The 18,283-nt window shown below is 40.1% G+C and overlaps 2 protein-coding genes across 2 annotated transcripts; one reads left to right on the forward strand and one right to left on the reverse strand.

The window, feature by feature from the left end:
* Window positions 1-3,649: 3,649 nt before the first annotated feature.
* Window positions 3,650-6,137, forward strand: nphs2 (NPHS2 stomatin family member, podocin; the record flags this gene model as incomplete). Its single annotated transcript, XM_080473097.1, has 7 exons — window positions 3,650-3,944; window positions 4,142-4,245; window positions 4,366-4,438; window positions 4,929-5,011; window positions 5,096-5,355; window positions 5,648-5,726; window positions 5,928-6,137. 7 exons carry the CDS (start codon window positions 3,650-3,652, stop codon window positions 6,135-6,137), a joined length of 1,104 nt encoding a protein of 367 aa, XP_080329223.1.
* A 1,751-nt stretch (window positions 6,138-7,888) lies between these two features.
* On the reverse strand, window positions 7,889-17,016 carry axdnd1 (axonemal dynein light chain domain containing 1). Its single transcript, XM_080473839.1, has 20 exons — window positions 16,914-17,016; window positions 15,595-15,716; window positions 15,200-15,340; window positions 14,901-15,005; window positions 14,397-14,517; window positions 14,012-14,113; window positions 13,730-13,896; window positions 13,477-13,546; window positions 12,442-12,676; window positions 12,099-12,312; window positions 11,198-11,291; window positions 10,764-10,951; window positions 10,458-10,548; window positions 10,213-10,347; window positions 9,562-9,645; window positions 9,411-9,440; window positions 9,113-9,214; window positions 8,926-9,017; window positions 8,436-8,575; window positions 7,889-8,321 (listed from the first exon to the last, which is right to left on the reverse strand). The coding sequence occupies exons 1-20, from the start codon at window positions 16,986-16,988 to the stop codon at window positions 8,206-8,208; spliced, it is 2,424 nt and encodes an 807-aa protein (XP_080329965.1). The 5' UTR covers window positions 16,989-17,016; the 3' UTR covers window positions 7,889-8,205.
* Window positions 17,017-18,283: the final 1,267 nt, after the last annotated feature.

An 18,283-nucleotide genomic window follows, 5' to 3' on the forward strand; every position in this document is an offset into this window, starting at 1 on the left:
GCATTTGCGGTCATTATAGTGAATAATTTGTAATAGACGCTGCAAATCGTAGTTTCGGGTGCAAGCGAGCAGACTGTGGTGGCGAGCAACAAGCTACGTTGTGCTCTATATTTTCAGAGGTGAGCAAAGGCATTGAAAATGGCTCCACAACCACAATTTTCTGCCCTGCCCCTGAACAGTTGTTGTTCATTCTTGAATTTAACGTCTCTTCTCCAGTGAAGTGCACATTGACGACACGATCCGGATCAAATGTGGAGTTTCTTAACATGCCTCATGACATAGTAGTGTGGACCAATCCTGGCCATTCTGGACTGCATGGTTTCCCGTTTGTTCTGTTTCACTTTGATATTTTTGGAAGGTGTGCGTCAGATAAGAAGGTGGCTCCAGAGCTGGTTGCAGACCACCGCGCTAGACCCATCAACAAAACTAACTCGAGAAAATGTCTAGTATATTTTCTTAAACAGATGAACTCAGAGCAAGTTCACAGCAGAAACCAAAGGCTGCTTTTGCTTATGATTTCATTCGCGGCTTGACTAAAAGTGCCTGATTGTCCATGTAGACTGAGAGAAAAGTAAATTAAAACTTGTGCATAATGGTAGGTAAACAAATCAAGGAAATAACCTCTGATAGTGTGCGATATGTGCATGTGCAAATGTCAGTTAAAATGTGTTCGACATAAATGTGTCTAAGTGTGTGTTTATTCTTCAAAATTTTACAAGGAATTATAAATAAAAAAGAATAATGTTAGAATTATCATCCACATTGAGATTCACATTTTGGATGGTATGTGAGCACCCTCTAGTGGTATAAAGTGGAAAGTCACGTTTTCAGAATAAGGTTATTTGACATCTATCGGCCTGTTCTATTTAGTTCAGACACACTTTGGGTTATCTGTGGCTCAACGTTAGAATATTGAGAAGAAAGTGAACCCTCTTGGCTCTGTCTGCCTCCAGTGTGTATGTGGGAATGAATTAAAAAGCTTTTTCTCCTCATGATCTGATTCATATTCAGAAGAGATAAACAGGTTTTGCACACTGTTGGGATGAGTTAGGACGAGTTTAACATTGGGTGGAGGTGACTGACACCTATCATTAAATATTGCTCATATAGTGAAAATGTCTCTTTTTGAACTCTCCACAGCTGATCGGGTAAACCTCTGCTACTCAGTGTCGCTGGTACGTGACTGTCAAGTTTAACGTCAATAGTACATTGTGAACATCCATGTATGTAAAAGAATGACTGTTGATGAGGGGTATGTCTGATGAGCTATGTACCCCAAAACGCTGTTTTGACTGATATGCCACCACTCTTGAGTCAAACAACCTCCAAAGAGTTTAAAAGATGCCACTTGTTACTGTTGTCATCTATTTCTGTGACCGATAACTGTTTCAGACGTATATTTATAAACCAGGATGAAGTCTGACCTTTCTTCGCCTGTCCTTCAGCTCCTCACTGATGGTGCCAGCAACTCCATTCCCCACAATTTGCTGATTAAGTATCACTTCCAGCTGATCCAAGATTTCAGTAAGGAAACACAGCTGGGCTTTAGATACGTTCTACTTTTCTTAACATTTCAATGTCATATTTAAGGGTTTGTTTTTTTTTGCTGAATTGACACATTCAAAATGCCTGACCAACCAAGAGTCTTATGTCAAAAAGCTTATTTACACCACTTTGTTCATCTGCTTTAGCATCTTGTATGTGTGATACTGGGTGCTTGTACCTAATTTTTCAGGGGGGAAAAGAACTCCTACAAAGTATTCTCTGATATCAGGTTGCAGATTTCAGGGGCAGAAACTACGTTTCATTTCAAATCAGAACAAACATTGAGGACAGAAGAATGAAAAGAAGAAAGATAATTCTCATCGCCCCATCACTGGCTTTCTACTTACAACTGTTGACTTCTAACAGACAGGACCCACAGCTTTCTTAGGGCAGGATTGGTTAAAAGCACTTTCATTCCCTGAAATCTTCAATTTGAAGCATAAAAGCATTTAACATTTTTTTTTAACATAAATGTCAAGCAAAATGGTAAGTCTAGAAAAAAAACAACCCTGAACTACTTAAACTACACCTCACCTGAAGATTTGACTTCAGCATGCGACTCTGACGCCGTGTGATCAGTGGTTTGGTGAATAAATGTTTCCTCAGGATCGGTTTTTAAGCCGTACTTTTCACTTCAAACAGTAAAGATGTCTGCTGCTGCTGTATAGAACCCGCGGATGTTCACGCAGAGCGGGAAGCCAAACTAGTTCAAGTATTTGTACTTTAGTTCAACCAACCTAATTGGAACCTGGGATGATGAAAGCAACAGTAATCCAACAGAGACGACCATTAAAAATCTAATCTGCTTTATGAAGCAGATGCAAACTGCAGTCAGGCTACGAAAAAAAATAAAAAATAGCAGATATTGTCGTGTTCTTGATTAAAGACAAAATTATGATAAAGTAATGACATTGAAATGTACGCTTTTTTTATTGAAATGTTTTTCACTGGTATTGCAATGTTTAGTTATGGTCATAACGTACTGCGACTTGTAAAAGCTTCCATACCCCTTGAACTTTTCCACACTTTGTCACATTACAGCCACAAATGTAAATTAATCTTATTGGAATATAATGTGATAGACCTCCACGTTTTTCATTATTGTGAAGTGCAAATGGTTTTCAATGTTTGTTTGTTTTGTTTTTTTTACAAATAAAAAATGTGGTGTGTAACCAAAACAATAAACTTATGTCAATTGCCTCTTTCAAAATTGTCTTACACACCCAAACGCTGGAATAATGTAAACATTTTGAGTAAAAACAGAATGCCAAATTTTGCAAATAATTTTATATTTTAATCGCAGCAGAATGAAAACAACATATTAGATGTAGAAAGTAACAATATATTGCAGCACTGTACAGTTCCGTGTGTGTGTGTGTGTGTGTGTGTGTCCCAATAAATGTTCAGTAAAGTAATAAAGGACTCAGGAGGGAGGGAACACTTTAAAACCTGAGTCTGCACATTCCCACTGCAAGCATACATTGACTCCCTGAGCTTCGCTGTGTAAGAATCGAGCTTCCCCACGTTGCCAGGTGGGAGAGTTTATTTCTTATTTTCACCAGGGAATGAAAGCAAATTATATAAATAGACAATAATTTACCCCCACCGCCGGCCCAAAAAAGCCTTACTGCATCCTTTCAGCCGTGATGAATTATATTTATTTGAGCAAAACGTTTTTTCTTTTTTGAACAGATATAAATTGATATATACAGAATATGGAATTCAGCAATGTAGTCAATTGTTGACGTTTTCACTTTTCCAAACATATATCTGTTGTTTTTATTTTATGTTTTATTTTATGACACTGCCTTGACAATGTTCAATAAAGGGAATTCCTGCAGGAGTTCACTGAGATTAAATTGTAAAACAGCAGCCAGTGGAAGTGACACTCCCACTGCCGTCCTGCTCCCACGTCCAGGCTGCCTGATGCATTCCTTCTTCATGAACTCAGCAGCAGTAACAGATCCCACCAGCAGACCTTCACTAAGATAAAACAACTTATCAGTCTCCTGATTGGTTTTCTACAACAACCTGAAAGTCTTCTCCACTGCACTGAGTAAAAACCATTGCTCCTATGCTACTCACTGCTGAACCTCCAGCCAGCATGGAGATGTCCTCTGATGTCCAACTCAGTCGCGCACTGCCCAGGAGGGAGCGGGACGCCGGGGCATTAGTGTCTCCAAGGAGCCAACGCCACAGGGCTCCGAAGTCAAGTCGCTTTCCAGAGGCACAAGTGCGGAAAGGTCGGAGGCAAAGGGAGAAGCCAGAGATGAAGGAGGTGAAGACGGAGCAGAAGAATGAACTGAAGTTGAAACCTACTGTGGTGGACATTGACAGTGTGAGAGATGAAGTGAAAGAGGAGAATCTGGGACTCCTGGAAGCAGCAGAGCAGGAAGATGGTGAGTCGGAATGTCTGTTGTAACTATTACAAGCCTTATAATGGAATGTGGTGTACAAATCCTCATCTATTTTAAGAGTTTTTTTTATTTATTTAGTATGTTGTTGTTCCAGATAATTAAAGCATTCGTCATTTATTCTATTTATTTGCAATAAGTGATATATATATATATATATATGTATATACATATATCTACAGGTCTGAAGCGCAAGAGCCTTGGCATCTTTGAGTCGCTGCTGATGGTCACTGTCTTGGTTCTAGTGATCCTTTTCCTCCCCATTTCCATCTGGTTCTGCATCAAAGTACAAAGTCCACCTCTAATCAAACACCTGAGCTCAAATGTTATATTTGTGTGTGTGTGTATAGTACATTTTTTACCAAAAGCATAGCCGTCCATTCATATTGACTGTTTTGGTTTACAGATTGTGAGGGAGCATGAGAGAGCGGTAATCTTCAGACTGGGTCACTTACTTTGTGGAAGGCCCAGGGGACCAGGTCGGATGAGTTTTATATTAATTAAAACATTTTTTTTGTTTGTTTTGTTTAATTCTCTGCCTTTGACTATAGCTTTAATTTTTAAATATTGTAATGTATCAATAATGGAAGTTCATTCCTCATTCGGGGAAAATGCATTTTGCAGATTACATACTGTATGTTATATCAAATGAAGTCACCATTTAGGAAAAAAAATGGTTTATATTCATTTAAATTACATATCTCAATTATTTAACTAACTTCACAAAGTTTTTACTATATGTGTCACTTTCTTTTCTTTCTTGTTGATCTCTTCAAAGTCATAAATGAAGAAATGCAATGTGGGTTCCACTCATTGTGTTGTTTTGAGGAATAACCAATAGGAATGTTCCTAAATAAAAATCATTTATGACAATCAATAGAAAAGAGGAATCACACTGTATGTCACATCTGATCAATATTCAAAATGAGCAACATCTAATTTAATATCGTCTTCCCCTTCTCTTTTCAGGCCTGCTCTTTTATCTTCCTCTACTTGACGTGTGTCACAAAGTTGACGTTCGTCTAAAAATGCTGCAGGTGTCTCCTCACGGGGTACAGAACTACCACAACTCAACTCAAACACTGTGAAAAACCAACATCAGCCAAAGTGGTGTTTTCTTGAATGTTTGCATCCAGGTTGTAACAAAGGACTTGGTGAGACCAGAGCTGAGCGCCGTGTGCTTCTACCAAATAGAGAACGTGGCTCTGTGCAGTGCAGCTCTTTCCAGTGTGACCACGGTGCTGCAGAGTCTGGTCCAGGCAGCCGTCAGGGACGTTTTCGCCAAACATACATTCATCTACACCCTGCAGCACAGGCGGAGAATCGGGGAACAGATACAAACAACTGTAGATGCTGTTGCATGTCGCTGGGGCATCAGGGTGGAGAGAGCTGACATGTAAGATATCAAAGGCCTACATAGTGGTTTTTTTTTTTTTTTTTGTTATTTATTGTGATAGATCTGTTATTATCATTGCTGTTGATGTCATGGACACATGCTGTACAATAATAAAAACTAATGTATACAGTAGGTCTGCAGAGTTCCAGAGTTCCACTTCCACAGAGAGGCTCTCTTCTGGCAGAGATGTTTCCTGTTAAACAGCGAAGAAGAATATTGTCAAGATTTGTTGTGCACTGTGGTTCTTCCTGCTGACCAGGCTGCTTTGTGCTTGTGTTTGATTTTCTGTCAGAGATGAGCTCAGTTTTCCGGTGGAGTTACAACAGACTCTCTCTGCTGAGGCTGAGTCCAGGAGACAACAGCCGGTTGGAGTGAGTGACATTACAAGTTCTTCATCATTTATTCATTATTTAGCCATATTCATGGAGTCATTTTAGCCTTGAACCACGTTTGTAACTAGATGATGTTTGCAGTAATCAAAGGCTTGGCTAAGTCTACAAAACCTGGGGTAATTGTCATATCCTCAGAGGATTTATACAGGAAGCTTGATCAGATTTGTTTTTATCCTTCAGGTAAAAGCAACAGAGAGTGATATATCTGCCTGGGATGGCTTAAGGGCATCTCTCCGCTTTCTCCACCCTGCTTTGGTGCTTCCACTCCCTCCAGATCTTCTCAACCTGAACACTGACATCTCTTCCCTGCCACCACCTCCACCTCCTGTGGTGGATGCAGAGGGCGGGATGACGGTGGGGGAGTCAGAGACAGACTCGCCAATGATGTGACAGACTGCTCATGAATGCATTGTAAACCATCACTATTGTCTAAAATGTATAGGACAATACTTTAGCATCTGGCAGAACAGTTTTGTTAGGTCCTCGTAGTGAAACGCCGGTAACAAGCATAGTTTAAATGTCTCAGATAACAGAGTTGGGATCTCACAAGACCACAGAAAAGTTGGTTCATTTCTGATGAAAGACAATCTTCATCCGTCATGATATACATTCATGACATGTGAAGTCTGACTCAGGAATCTGCCTGAGCTTCACACCCAGCAGGGGGTCCTGCAGTCCCATACAAAATCCTCCCCCCTTTCCTCCTCAGTGACACTGACTGCCCCCATGCTCAGCCAGTCACCGATTGGTCGGGGCCCCCAGGATTCGACACCTTGGAATGCCCCCACCTCTCTACAGTCTTCTTGCTCTGTGAACACCGGGGAGAAAGGAGCTGCATCCCAGCAGCTCAGCTGTAGCCCAGCCTGCTAACAGCGAGCACCACAGGCCTGCAACCAAAGGCCTCAACTCCTCCACCTTCTGTTACTTGTGACAGAGTTCTATTGATAATGATATTAGGAGGCGTTATCGACCTGCAATCCAACGGTCTGCATGTTAATATTTGCTTTACTAAGCTTTACTATACGCAAAACTTTCTTCACTTTTGGGGGGTCCGTTTACACGGCACCAGTGTGTGGATCCACTGTATCCACAAAGTTTTTAATCCGGCTGCCAAGGTGGAAAGATTCTTTCGTGGCCGCTCTTCCCTCCTGCAGAGACTGCCGGAGGCTACGGAGCCTGTTACTGCGCATGCACATCTCTCCCCCTCCTTCCTGCTCACCCAGTTGTAAACAAATATGGCGGACCCGTATAACTCGCGGTCCGTATTCTAGTTTTATCTTCCATATCAGTAGTTTTATAGTTGAGACTCACCCCTGATAGAATCCAACGCGTCTTCTGTCCATGCGGATGTCGAGTGCTCTCCATTTCCTTCACGTTTATTGTTCTCTGCACACGTCTGAGTAGTTTCATTACAAAATCAAGTAACAGCGCCCTCCTGTGGCACGGCATACTAACTACATCGTTGTTTCTTTTTCTGTGTACATATATATATACACACATACACACACACACACACACACACACACACACACACACACACACACACACACACACACACACACACACACACACACTATCTTTGATAGTTATTAATCATTATCGATAGCCAAACTGCCAAAACCCAACATAGTTGGTACCCCGTGCCCGAACTCACTACATAAATGGTTTCACGTGATCCTTATGAGGTAAGAAATCCCTACAACAGTAATGAATGGCTTGTTTAAGAGCTTTGTGCAAACTTTTATTTCTGACGCATTCAGTAGATTTCGATTAACTGAAGCAGAGCGAGACATCTGAAACATACAGGATTGTGCCACTTTGGAAGAGGGGTGGACAGTAACACAGTTGAAAAATTAAAATACATAAATAAAATATCACAAGCCTTGTGTTACTTCTTCAACCTCATAACCAATAAACTCAAATCTTTCTTTTAAATTGTGATAATAAAATATTTCTGATAATAATTATGATCTTCACTTAGAAAATATGGAAGGCATCTACTCCTATTAAATGTTGTAATATTTTGATATATGGTTTTTTTTTTCTATGACAAGTAAGGAATAACTCATGTGTACTTGATCTACAGGAAACATACTAAAGTTTTGGATGCACCTGTAAATTCATAAAATACAGCCTAATCACACAGTGTAACACTTTAATTCAAAACAAAGATCCAGAAATGTCTGGACAAATGATTTTTTTGACCAACTCAAAACACATTCACCGTTACATGCAGTGAAACCCTTTATGAACACCAACAAACCACAACAACCCAAACGATATAATATTAATAAGAGATTTGTTCTCATCCAACAGCAGTTCAGCCTCCGGATGCTTTTCCAAATACTTTGGTGTTATTGTTGAATAATCATGAACAAACAAATAACAATAAACCGTGAGAATGTAGATGAATGTAAAGTGCATACAGAGTTTCAACACCATCCGATCACCTGTCAGATCATCGTTTCCTCGTCTTTTTGTTGCTGCTTGCTGGTTTGCTTTCAGCTGGTAGTTTCTTTGTAGGAGCTGGACTTGTCACCACATGTGTGGATTGCAGCGGTGAGTTCTCTTTTTCTAGGAACACAAACAGAGAGGAGCATGCATCGCCTTAATATGAGCCATAATATCATGTCACAGTGTCTTGACAATAGCTGCATAAGATAACGCAATTAGTTGTGAGGACAATACCTTCACTAGTTTTGGAGTCTGGACTGGGGCGACTGCGCAGCTGTCTCTCCAGGGCTTGAATCTTCTCCAGCGCAGCATGCAGGGCTTCCTCAGCTTTTAAGGCTCGCTGCTCGGCAATATTTACTCGCACCTCAGAGTCACTGAAAGACAGGAGAGGAGATTTTTTTGGGATGGTTGGACGTCCATCGTGCTTTAAAAAATAATTTCGAACTATTCTTATTCACGAGACTGTGAATGTACGATGCTGACATTCACATTTTATTTGTCCTCCTTGCCACCATTATTATGTGATTTCACTTGATAAATCTACAAAGTATGACTCATTTGAATCTGCAGGGAGATTTCTGGTACAGGGATTTAGCCGTGGCATATATAAAATGCTTTTGCAAGATAAAGTTTAAATATGTATATTGTACATGTGCGATATCCCTGGCAAAATCCACTTAACAAAACCATATAATTCATCTTAAGTTAAACAAAATCAACTTACTGCAGTTCTTGTTGTAATAATCCAACTGTGGTCAGATCGCTATATGCTTTCTGGGCTTCTTCTGTCGCTGGAGACATAACCAGCTCATCAGTCTGACAGACAAGGTCACAGACAGAGGGGTTGTTGAGTTCAATAGATATTGAAAAACATGTCATTCTAAATAAATTGTCTGATTTAACTGTCTGACCCCGTTCAGGTGGATACTGCTTTCTTCAAGTTTTCTCTGCGAGATGTTTCCATCGTAGTTTATGAACTTTACAACAGGGCTGTCGCAAACCGTCACCTCCCCCTGCAGTACAAAACAACACTTTCTTTTGTCAGTCTGATAATTAATCTAATAAAAATGTGAAACAAAGTATGCTTACTTTCTTGAAATAAAAATCTGTTAGATACTTTGACTAACCACTTCACCACTGTGCGAGAAAAAACATTTCTCACCAATCAAATAATTAGTGATTCATCAAAATGAAAAAAATACAACAAACCTTTTGTGGCTTATGTTCTTCCTCAGTTTTCTGTTAAGATATGGGTTTACTCATCATTATTATCATCATGATTATTATCAGCATATCTCCAGGATTGCTTGGCCATATAGTGTGTAGTCACTTGTGTGTTTCAGTTGTTACTCTGGCCAACCTTTTCTGGTCCTGCTTCAGTTTCATCTCTGATCTGTCTGGTCTCACTGTCTGATGCAGGCTCAGCTGTTATGTCTTCTTTTACCTATACACACACACACACACACACACACACACACACACACACACACACACACACACACACACACACACACACACACACACACACACACACACACACACAACCAATGTAAAGACATAGAGTTTAAATCAAGCACACTGTGTGGTTTCTGCTTACATGTCTCATATCAATTTCCAGAAATCTTTCATTTTAGCTGATCTAAATTCAATCTGGTACCTGGTCAAACTTAGACTTGAGGAACATTTGATGTGATCTCGCTATACAGATGCCAGCTCTGTTTTATTGCCATCTATCACCTTACATTCAAGTCAAGGTGACTTGTCTTTAATGAAAAGGGATTTTAGCTGGGAACAAAAATATTTGCAGTCATGTCCATTCTCATCCTATTAATTAACTTTAATCAGTCTGAAACGTGTGTGTGTGTGTGTGTGTGTGTGTGTGTGTGTGTGTGTGTGTGTGTGTGTGTGTGTGTGTGTGTGTGTGTGTGTGTGTGTGTGTGTGTGTGTGTGTGTGTGTGTGTGTGTGTGTGTGTGTGTGTGTGTGTGTGTGTGTGTTAATTTAATTTCCCACCATGTTGTCAGGATTACAAACAGGATCACTGCTGTTGGGACTGAGCTCAGGCTGCTTGATGGAGAGTTCCGCTTGAGCACCTTTAACCCCTGAGACCAGTAATTTATACGTCTCCACCCAGTTAACACACTCAGTCTGCGGACAAGGACAGGTTTGTGGTGGAAAAGCGATGATCAGAACAGAGCTGCAATGTTACTACTTATCATCTGCTGTTCTTTTTGAATCTGTTGGACTCAGTTCTTCACCTGCAGGGTTCTGCACTCCGTCATTCCATTTTCACTGTCGTCTTTTCGAACGTTCAGGGTAACATGTTCCTCCATTATCAAGTTACATAAGCTGAAGTTTAAATAAAAAAGTTAACATTACATTCAACTTACATCAAAGTAGTTTGAGTTGTTTTATTACACATTATCACAGATTGGGGTTATATCAGCGCTTGTAGAAACAGTAACGGTAACTTATTGAAAAATCTGAGCAGAAGCTGTGATTAAAAAACATCAGTCAAACAAAAGGAACCTCACAAAAACCCGATAAATGATAAATGCTAGCACCTGCTGATGTGACGAGACAGATTGTCCAGGTTCTTTGAGATCCTCTGGCCACCATCCTCCAGAGTCTGCAGTGAGATGTCTTTCATGCAGTGAAGTTCCTCTTGAGTCTGTTCCTCATTATGGTCAGGGACCATGAGGAGTAAGAGATCCAACATCCAGCGAATCTGAGCCTTTTGAATAGAGTTGACCTGGCGGGGGAGGAAAGACTAAAACCTTAGATGAAATTATTATTTTACAACCAAAGTCTCCAGAAAGTAAGACATGCCGTGAAGGTGCATAAACGACTTTAGAACAGAAGTTACACACAGTGCTGTGCAATATGTGATCACCACAGTCATGGACCACACGTTTACTCCACTTATGTTATGCAGATTTTGCTACACCTTGATTTCAAATAACCTTCACCAGAATCAGTGACAGTTGTTGTGACTCACCTCTTCACAAAGTCTTTGGTTCTCACCCTCAGTGAAGTTAGACAGGTTGGTTTTGAACTCCTGCACTGTTTTCAACACCTTTTCTGTCTCTAAACTGTTTAAACCAAACCAAACAGGGAAGGCAGAATTATAATGACACAAGGAATATGTATATATCAAAACACATGTAACTTTGTCACTGTGTATGTTGTAGGTATTGTTATTCAGTAAAGAAAGACTTAAGGCCAAATATGGGTTATAAATAGTCTGCGAATGTCAGTGCCATTGCGTAGGTGTTGTGTTTTTGCACTCTGTCTTGTCTTAAGTTTTCTTGAGATGTTTTTCATCTTTCATCCACTCATGGTTCCTGGCGTTTCCTGGCTTGTTATGCTGTTCTGGTTTTATTGTCCACGCAGGTGTTTCACGTCATTTTTATTTTGTATGTATTCTTGTCCCAGGTTTGTACACTTCCTCACCGCTCATCTCTTGGAGCTTGTTGCTCTCTCACCCTTCAGTGTTGTCAGCTGTGACATGTTTACTCGCCACTCCAAGCACATTTCCCTGTGCTGTCCTCAGTACTGTCAGTGGCCAGTTTGCCTCTCATGTTTGTGTCTGCTAGAGTATTAATTCCAGCCATTTCCATATCAAGTTAAATGTCTTTTGTTACGCCTGGGTAATACTAGTTTTAGCCCATCTTTAACTTTTGACCATGTCATGGATTACCCTACTTTGTGCCTCTGCGTGCTGGACTGCAGTCGCAGTGTGTACTGACCCCTGCTTCCCCTGGACTAAGCATAAACTGCCAAAAACCAAGTGTGTGGGTCATACGATTAGATCCATAAACAAGGGATTTAGTTTTTCTTTGAGTGGCGTCACACACCCTTGACAAAAAGGGTTAATAGCACTGAACAAAAAAACTTACAATATGCCAGGTTGATTCTTGTCTGTCTCGTTGGGTTGCATGACTGAGATGTGATGTAACGCCTCTTCAGACAAACTTTGGCAATCCTGCAGTGCTTTTTCCAGCTTCAGCCATTCAGACACAGTCATTTTTTGCGGCCATCCAATCACTGCACCAGTTTTGGACGCCCATAATTGCATTAACTCAATCAGTGCTGTGAATTTTTTATGGATCCCTGAAACAGTACAGAGGGACTTATTTTGAGCACGCCCTCCATTTACCACAATGACTTAGATGAGAAAATCACCTAAAACAAGTGTGTTTATATGAGTCTAGAACAATTATTTGATGTATCAGCTCTCACCATTCTCTCCAGTGGCTTGTGATTCCAGCTGTTTGAGAAGCTCTGACAGGAGGCTGTCCAGGTCCTTCAGGGAGTGTTGGCCATCAGGAGGTTCACTACCAGGAGAGGAGTGTCTCCTGAACAGCTGAAAGCTCATATTAATCCATTTCTCCTGAATACGACCAAGTTCACCGAGTGTCTGTTGGCAGCAAAGCTGCTTCTCACCTTGGTAGTACTCACACTGCAGAGACAAAATCTAGAGAAACAGAGCACAGAGGCATTTTTGTACTTTATTGAGAAAATTGTTATGGACTATTCTTTCATAAAGCATATATGTTAGCCTTTTATTTTGGTGTTGTGTTTTTTTCTGAGAAAGGGTGGAGTCGGCTGAAGCATTTCCCAGGTCATTAGAGAGACACACAATTTATCCATACACAAACTAAAGGCTCCCACAACCAGAACGATTTCCGTCCAGCTGAGATGAAAGATCGGAATCGTGGGAGAATCGTTAAATATCTGCGGTCGCAGCTTAAATCAGTCGAGCTTCGAGCAGTTTTAGGACGACACTTTAAGAGGAAAAGATTAGCTTTAAAAGCATGTGGGGCTGCAACACCCAGATAATACCCACACAACCACAATGATATCATGCAAACCCCACATAAAGAGACTGTTGCTCAGAAGCAAACTTAAAGGTTAACGATGTGAGAGGGAAAAAACAACAACAACAAAATGCAGTGGCCAATGCCTTATGGAAGAAAGAAATACGTTCATATCTGAGCACCGAGTCAAATGTTAACTCCAAACCCACGCGCTTTCCAGATAACTTTATACTGTTGAATCAATATTTTCTTTGAAATAAATTATTTTCAAACAGATGACAGAGTGCGACACATCAGATGTTTCTGGTTTTTAGAGTTTAGATAGTTGAAAATAATTAGGTGGTGTGAGTGCATCAAAACCGGGGCAAAGATGGAAAAAAAACAGTGAATGTAGATATAATACATTTCATTATTGGCATTTCTAACCAGAATGATAAAATCTTGAGTAATGTCTTACCTCCGACCATTTTAATAAATCATCATGAATCTCTTCTAGTGAATGTTTGTCGTATTTTGGTTCAGGACACCTTAAAACAGAGAAAACAAAGCATAATTAGCAAAATAGAGCCAGAATAACATCTGTAATCAAAGTGATAAATTGTGTTTGAAAGAAAATTCCTGAAAATGACAGAGAAGTTTTCATTAATACCAATTTATAACAGATAATACAGAACATTTAATAATTTTGATCAGCTTTTGGCTTTGCTTACTTATTCTGTGTTGCAAAAAAGTAAAGCCATTTGGTGATGCCTTGCTTGATGGCACTGATCTGAGAGAATTTAGCATGCTCAGTCTCCTTAAGCTGGGACATGAATTCAGTCAACTTCTTTCCCCAGATTTCAGCCAGCTCCAAGATAATATCCAGGTCCTCTGTACTCTACAGCAAGAGAGTCACTGTCACACTGTCATAGTTTAAATGATTTATGTGCATCTTTGGTTTTCAATTTATAAAAAAAGAAAAAGAAAAATGAAAATAGGGGCTGCCTTTTTACCTTTGAAATGATGTAAAGGATGCAGTGTTCTGAAGCCTTGAACCAGCTTTGTTCGCTGATGTGGAGTCGACTGACCAGCTGCAGTTTTTTAATACGGATCACCTGACAAAACCAAAACCAAAAATATTAACAAATGATTCGCTGATATTTATTGTGTGACATACAGGAGACACGTTTTCACAAAAATGAGAAATTCAACAAGCAAGAATGGTGAAAGTCCATCCGACTTTCTGCCACAGAATTCAATGCATTATGCAAAACAATTCATATAATCAACTTTAATATTCCTTCTGTTTCCAAACCAAACTCATTATGACACAACAGAGTGACTCATTGAAAATTAATGAAAGTGAAATTAGATTAACTACTTCATGACCGCACGCACCTTGAGGGCAAGGCAGAAGGTACACTGGCTCCAGCAGTCTCTCTCTTCAGTGATTTGGAGCAACTGAGCCTCCAGTCGAGTCCTCTGCAGCTCATACAGCTCATGGTAACCCTGGACCACACTGACACGAGCAAATAGATGGTTTAGAAGTTTTTTTTTCTCCAAGGATTATCTAATGCATGCATACAGAACTGCTGCCATTGCATCTTGTGCCCTCACGATATAAAAAGCACCTAGAAAACAGTAACTGCTTATGTGTACAACAAGAATACGATGCTGACAGCACCAAACATCTGTGAATTGTGAAGGTTACAGATTCAACATAACTACTATGTACTGTAGTTTTGTGTTTTTCCCACATAAATGTAATAGATTGGCTTAATATGATACATTTGCGTCAAGCAGATAAATAATGTTCATGACTCTAGTGACTATAGGGAAGCATCAACTTGATTGGTTTGTGTCCTGGATTAAATGTGAGCTCCAGTTTTCTAACAGACTGACTCTGAGTTGGTGTGAGTCTGCTTGAGGGACTCTGCCAGCTGTCGGTGTGCATGCTCCGCCTGCTGGGAAACAAAGGCATCGTGGTCTCGGATTTTGGACAACTCCCTGTGAAAAGACACACCACATTGACAACAAAACAAAGAAAGATAATGCTGACATGCCTTTTGCAGGAAGTTAAGAAACACCATTGTGAACTGCACATTCCTACTTTTTCTTATATTCTTTCACAATAATATCAGTCCATCAACAAGGTCCTAAAATGTCCCTTATAGTGACTGAGCTACATGTCCATGACTCACGTGTTCAGTTCCTGGATGGATGTCTTTATACGGTGGATCTCCTTAGTAAGCTGGCGGTCCAGAGAGCGCTGAGCCACTGCCTCGGTGTGCAAAGCCTTTAGTTGGAGTGGGATTCGGTCGAGCAGGGACTGGTAACGCTGTCTACACAAAGATCCATACAGTCTGCTTGTATAAAAAGCCAGGGATTATTACTGAAAGCGTCATAATGCCGTTTGTCAGAAATACATTCCAGGAAGTGGTACAACAGTGGTACATCTGCAGAGTATTGCTCTGTTCTTGCCATGCATTCACATGTTGCGGTTTTAGTTTTAAAGCTTTTACAGTGACATGAATCTCCCCAAACAAACAGGAAGGTGTTACTGGTTATGTGTTGTCCAAATGTATTGGCTGCTCACCTCAGTTTAGCGAGTAGCTGTCCCCTCTCAGCACAGCTGACGCTAACCTGCCTGATGAGTTCATGGAAAACAATATTGTAGATGTTTTGCTCAACCTTCACCAGCTCAAGCAGGCCTTCCAGCTGGAGAAAAAGTCATTGTATGAATTATAAATTGTACATCAATGCAGTAACGTCTAAGCACATTTGATCATCCAAAAGAAATACAAATTCAGTAATAGCTGTTTAGGACACTGACAACAAAAAAAAGAAAAACAACGTCATTTCAATTTTACAATTTCTCAGTATATTGCATTTTTTGCATTTATTTATGTTCAGATATGCACATGATGAGTTCCCGTGAAAAGTCACTCACAAACATGGATATATTTCTATTGACTTCACCTGAAACATTGCAGCCACCATATAGTATTCTCAGAATTGTGTTCAACCAATTTTTTTTAAGCATTCCTAAGAATTTAGAAACCTTTGAGTGCATTGACGTCCTCTAAATGTGATCTGCATTCATCCAGAAGTCTCTTACTGTTACCTTAATATAGTTACTGAATGTTTTTCACTGTCAATGTTGTATAAATGAGTTTATTTGAATCTAAGTTAGAACTTATTGCTCAACAGTTTTGAATAAGCCATGTTTTCCTTTTCAGACATTTCTTTGTGCCACTATATGTGGGTGCGGCAGAGAGCCGCACAGAAAGACAGAGTGACAGGCGGGAGACACAGTGCAGAGTCTCTGTGTGTTGGTTTTTCATTTCATTTCATAAAAGCATGGTTTTGGATAGTTCTGACTCCATGCCTCTGTGGGAGAACGCGATGGTGGCGTGCGTCACTGCCACAGTGGGCTTTTGCCTGATGTCCTTACAACAGAAGAACACCTCAGTTCAAGATTTTATGACATTAATTTCTCTGTAAAATATCTTGATTTTACCTGCAATCCTTCCTTTGACACATTTAGCATAATAAGTACAAGAAGCAGCAAAGCAGTGTAACAGCATAACATAACTTTATACTTTAGCACGTATGTTTTATAAAATATTCTAATTGCAATAAATTTCTTCAATCACACTTATCCATGATCAATTATGTGCTTAAAAATAGGGGCACTATTTATTCAGATGAACACAGTATATATATAAAGTATGGGCATTGTGGCACAAGCTACTTTTTTTTATTCCAGATCATTTGAGAGTTTTGTTCCATTTTCATTTTGGAATTTGTGTCCATATATGATATTTTTGGTATGACTCATGAGTGGGGCACGTTTGTACTGTCAGACACAGACACTGCCCTGCCTACTTATTCTCATACTGTCCGTCTGCCTACTTGGGAGAGCTCTGTCAGCTCCTGACTCTGCTGATCCACACCGGCCTCCTCCAGCATGTCATCCATCATCCTCATCAGTTGGACGGCTTCCAGCCTGCCACTGGGCTTTCTGAACACAAAAGACACAAACAAATCTGTATAACTATCTGTACAACGACATTATCTTATCCGCTGAAAGACAGTACTTATTAGTAGGCTGTGTCTGTTTATTCGTATTTGTGGACCTACAGTGAAGGCAGGACTCGCAGCTTCTGGTCATCATCCTTCAGTTGTACTGTGAAAGCACTGAGGAAGATAAATAAGAAAAAAACACATGTTTATAGCATAAAGTGTGCAAACACGAGTAGAATGGCAAGAGAAATTTAAGACTTGCTCCTCGTAGAACTGAAGTTTCTGTATCCCTTTGTTTTTCACCATGCGATATTCTTCTGGGATCAAACTTTCCGGGAGACTTAAGTCCTGCAAGACAGAGTGATCCCCTTATATTGTTTGTGCTATGTAAACATGGTGGAAAATAAGTGGGAGTGAATAGTCCGCAGTTTGGAAAACTATTGAGCCTGTTACAGCTGAACATAAAGCAAGTGTTGTATCCGAGTAGTTTATGTGAATGTTACAAAATAGAAGTTTAGGACCTTTTCTGGGCTTACAAACTGAAAATTGATAAGAACTATGGACGGAAAACCAGCTGTTCCAATTCACTCTTTAATGACTCTCCTGCACACAATGGGTTAAATACAATTTTAAACAATTGAAGAAAGGCAGAATCTCAAACCCTTTTTTGTCAGAGATATTTAGAGAGTTTGGAAAATCAAAACACACGAGTGGAGGATACGTGCCTGTTTGTCAGTGACGTTGTTCTTCTCAGTCAGTGGAGGGAGAGGCGTTGTCTTCTTCTGTGTCATCACGGCATCACACAAGAACGAAATATCCCTGTACACATACCAATTGTATAGATCAGATATCAGATTCATCACATTCCCAATCAAGGATCAAACCAAGTTTTAAAAGTCTATTTTTAGAGGCCTTTTTAAGTTATAGTTGGGAACAACATGTTTGTCTCATCAGTAAATGTGTCATTAGTGTAACTGACCTGCCGGCTCCGGTCAGGGATGTTGGCTGCTCCAGAAAGTATTTATACTTCTTCCGTCCAATTGGATGATGCCAGACTGCATCTGGTCGTCTGATTCCACAACCCTATATATCAAGTCAGCTTAACAAAGCATTCAAAAAGTTTGATGCTTCATTTATTCGAAGATGACTCAATTATTTCGCACCCAAATCTTATTGGAAAAGCATTCACAATCAAAACATCACTCATTTTGTGAGGCTTTTTGTATCAATCAGCAGCATAACCTCCTTCCGTCAGACCA

This window comes from Lipophrys pholis, assembly GCF_963383615.2.
Source record: "Lipophrys pholis genome assembly, chromosome: 10".
Lineage (NCBI taxonomy): Eukaryota > Metazoa > Chordata > Actinopteri > Blenniiformes > Blenniidae > Lipophrys > Lipophrys pholis.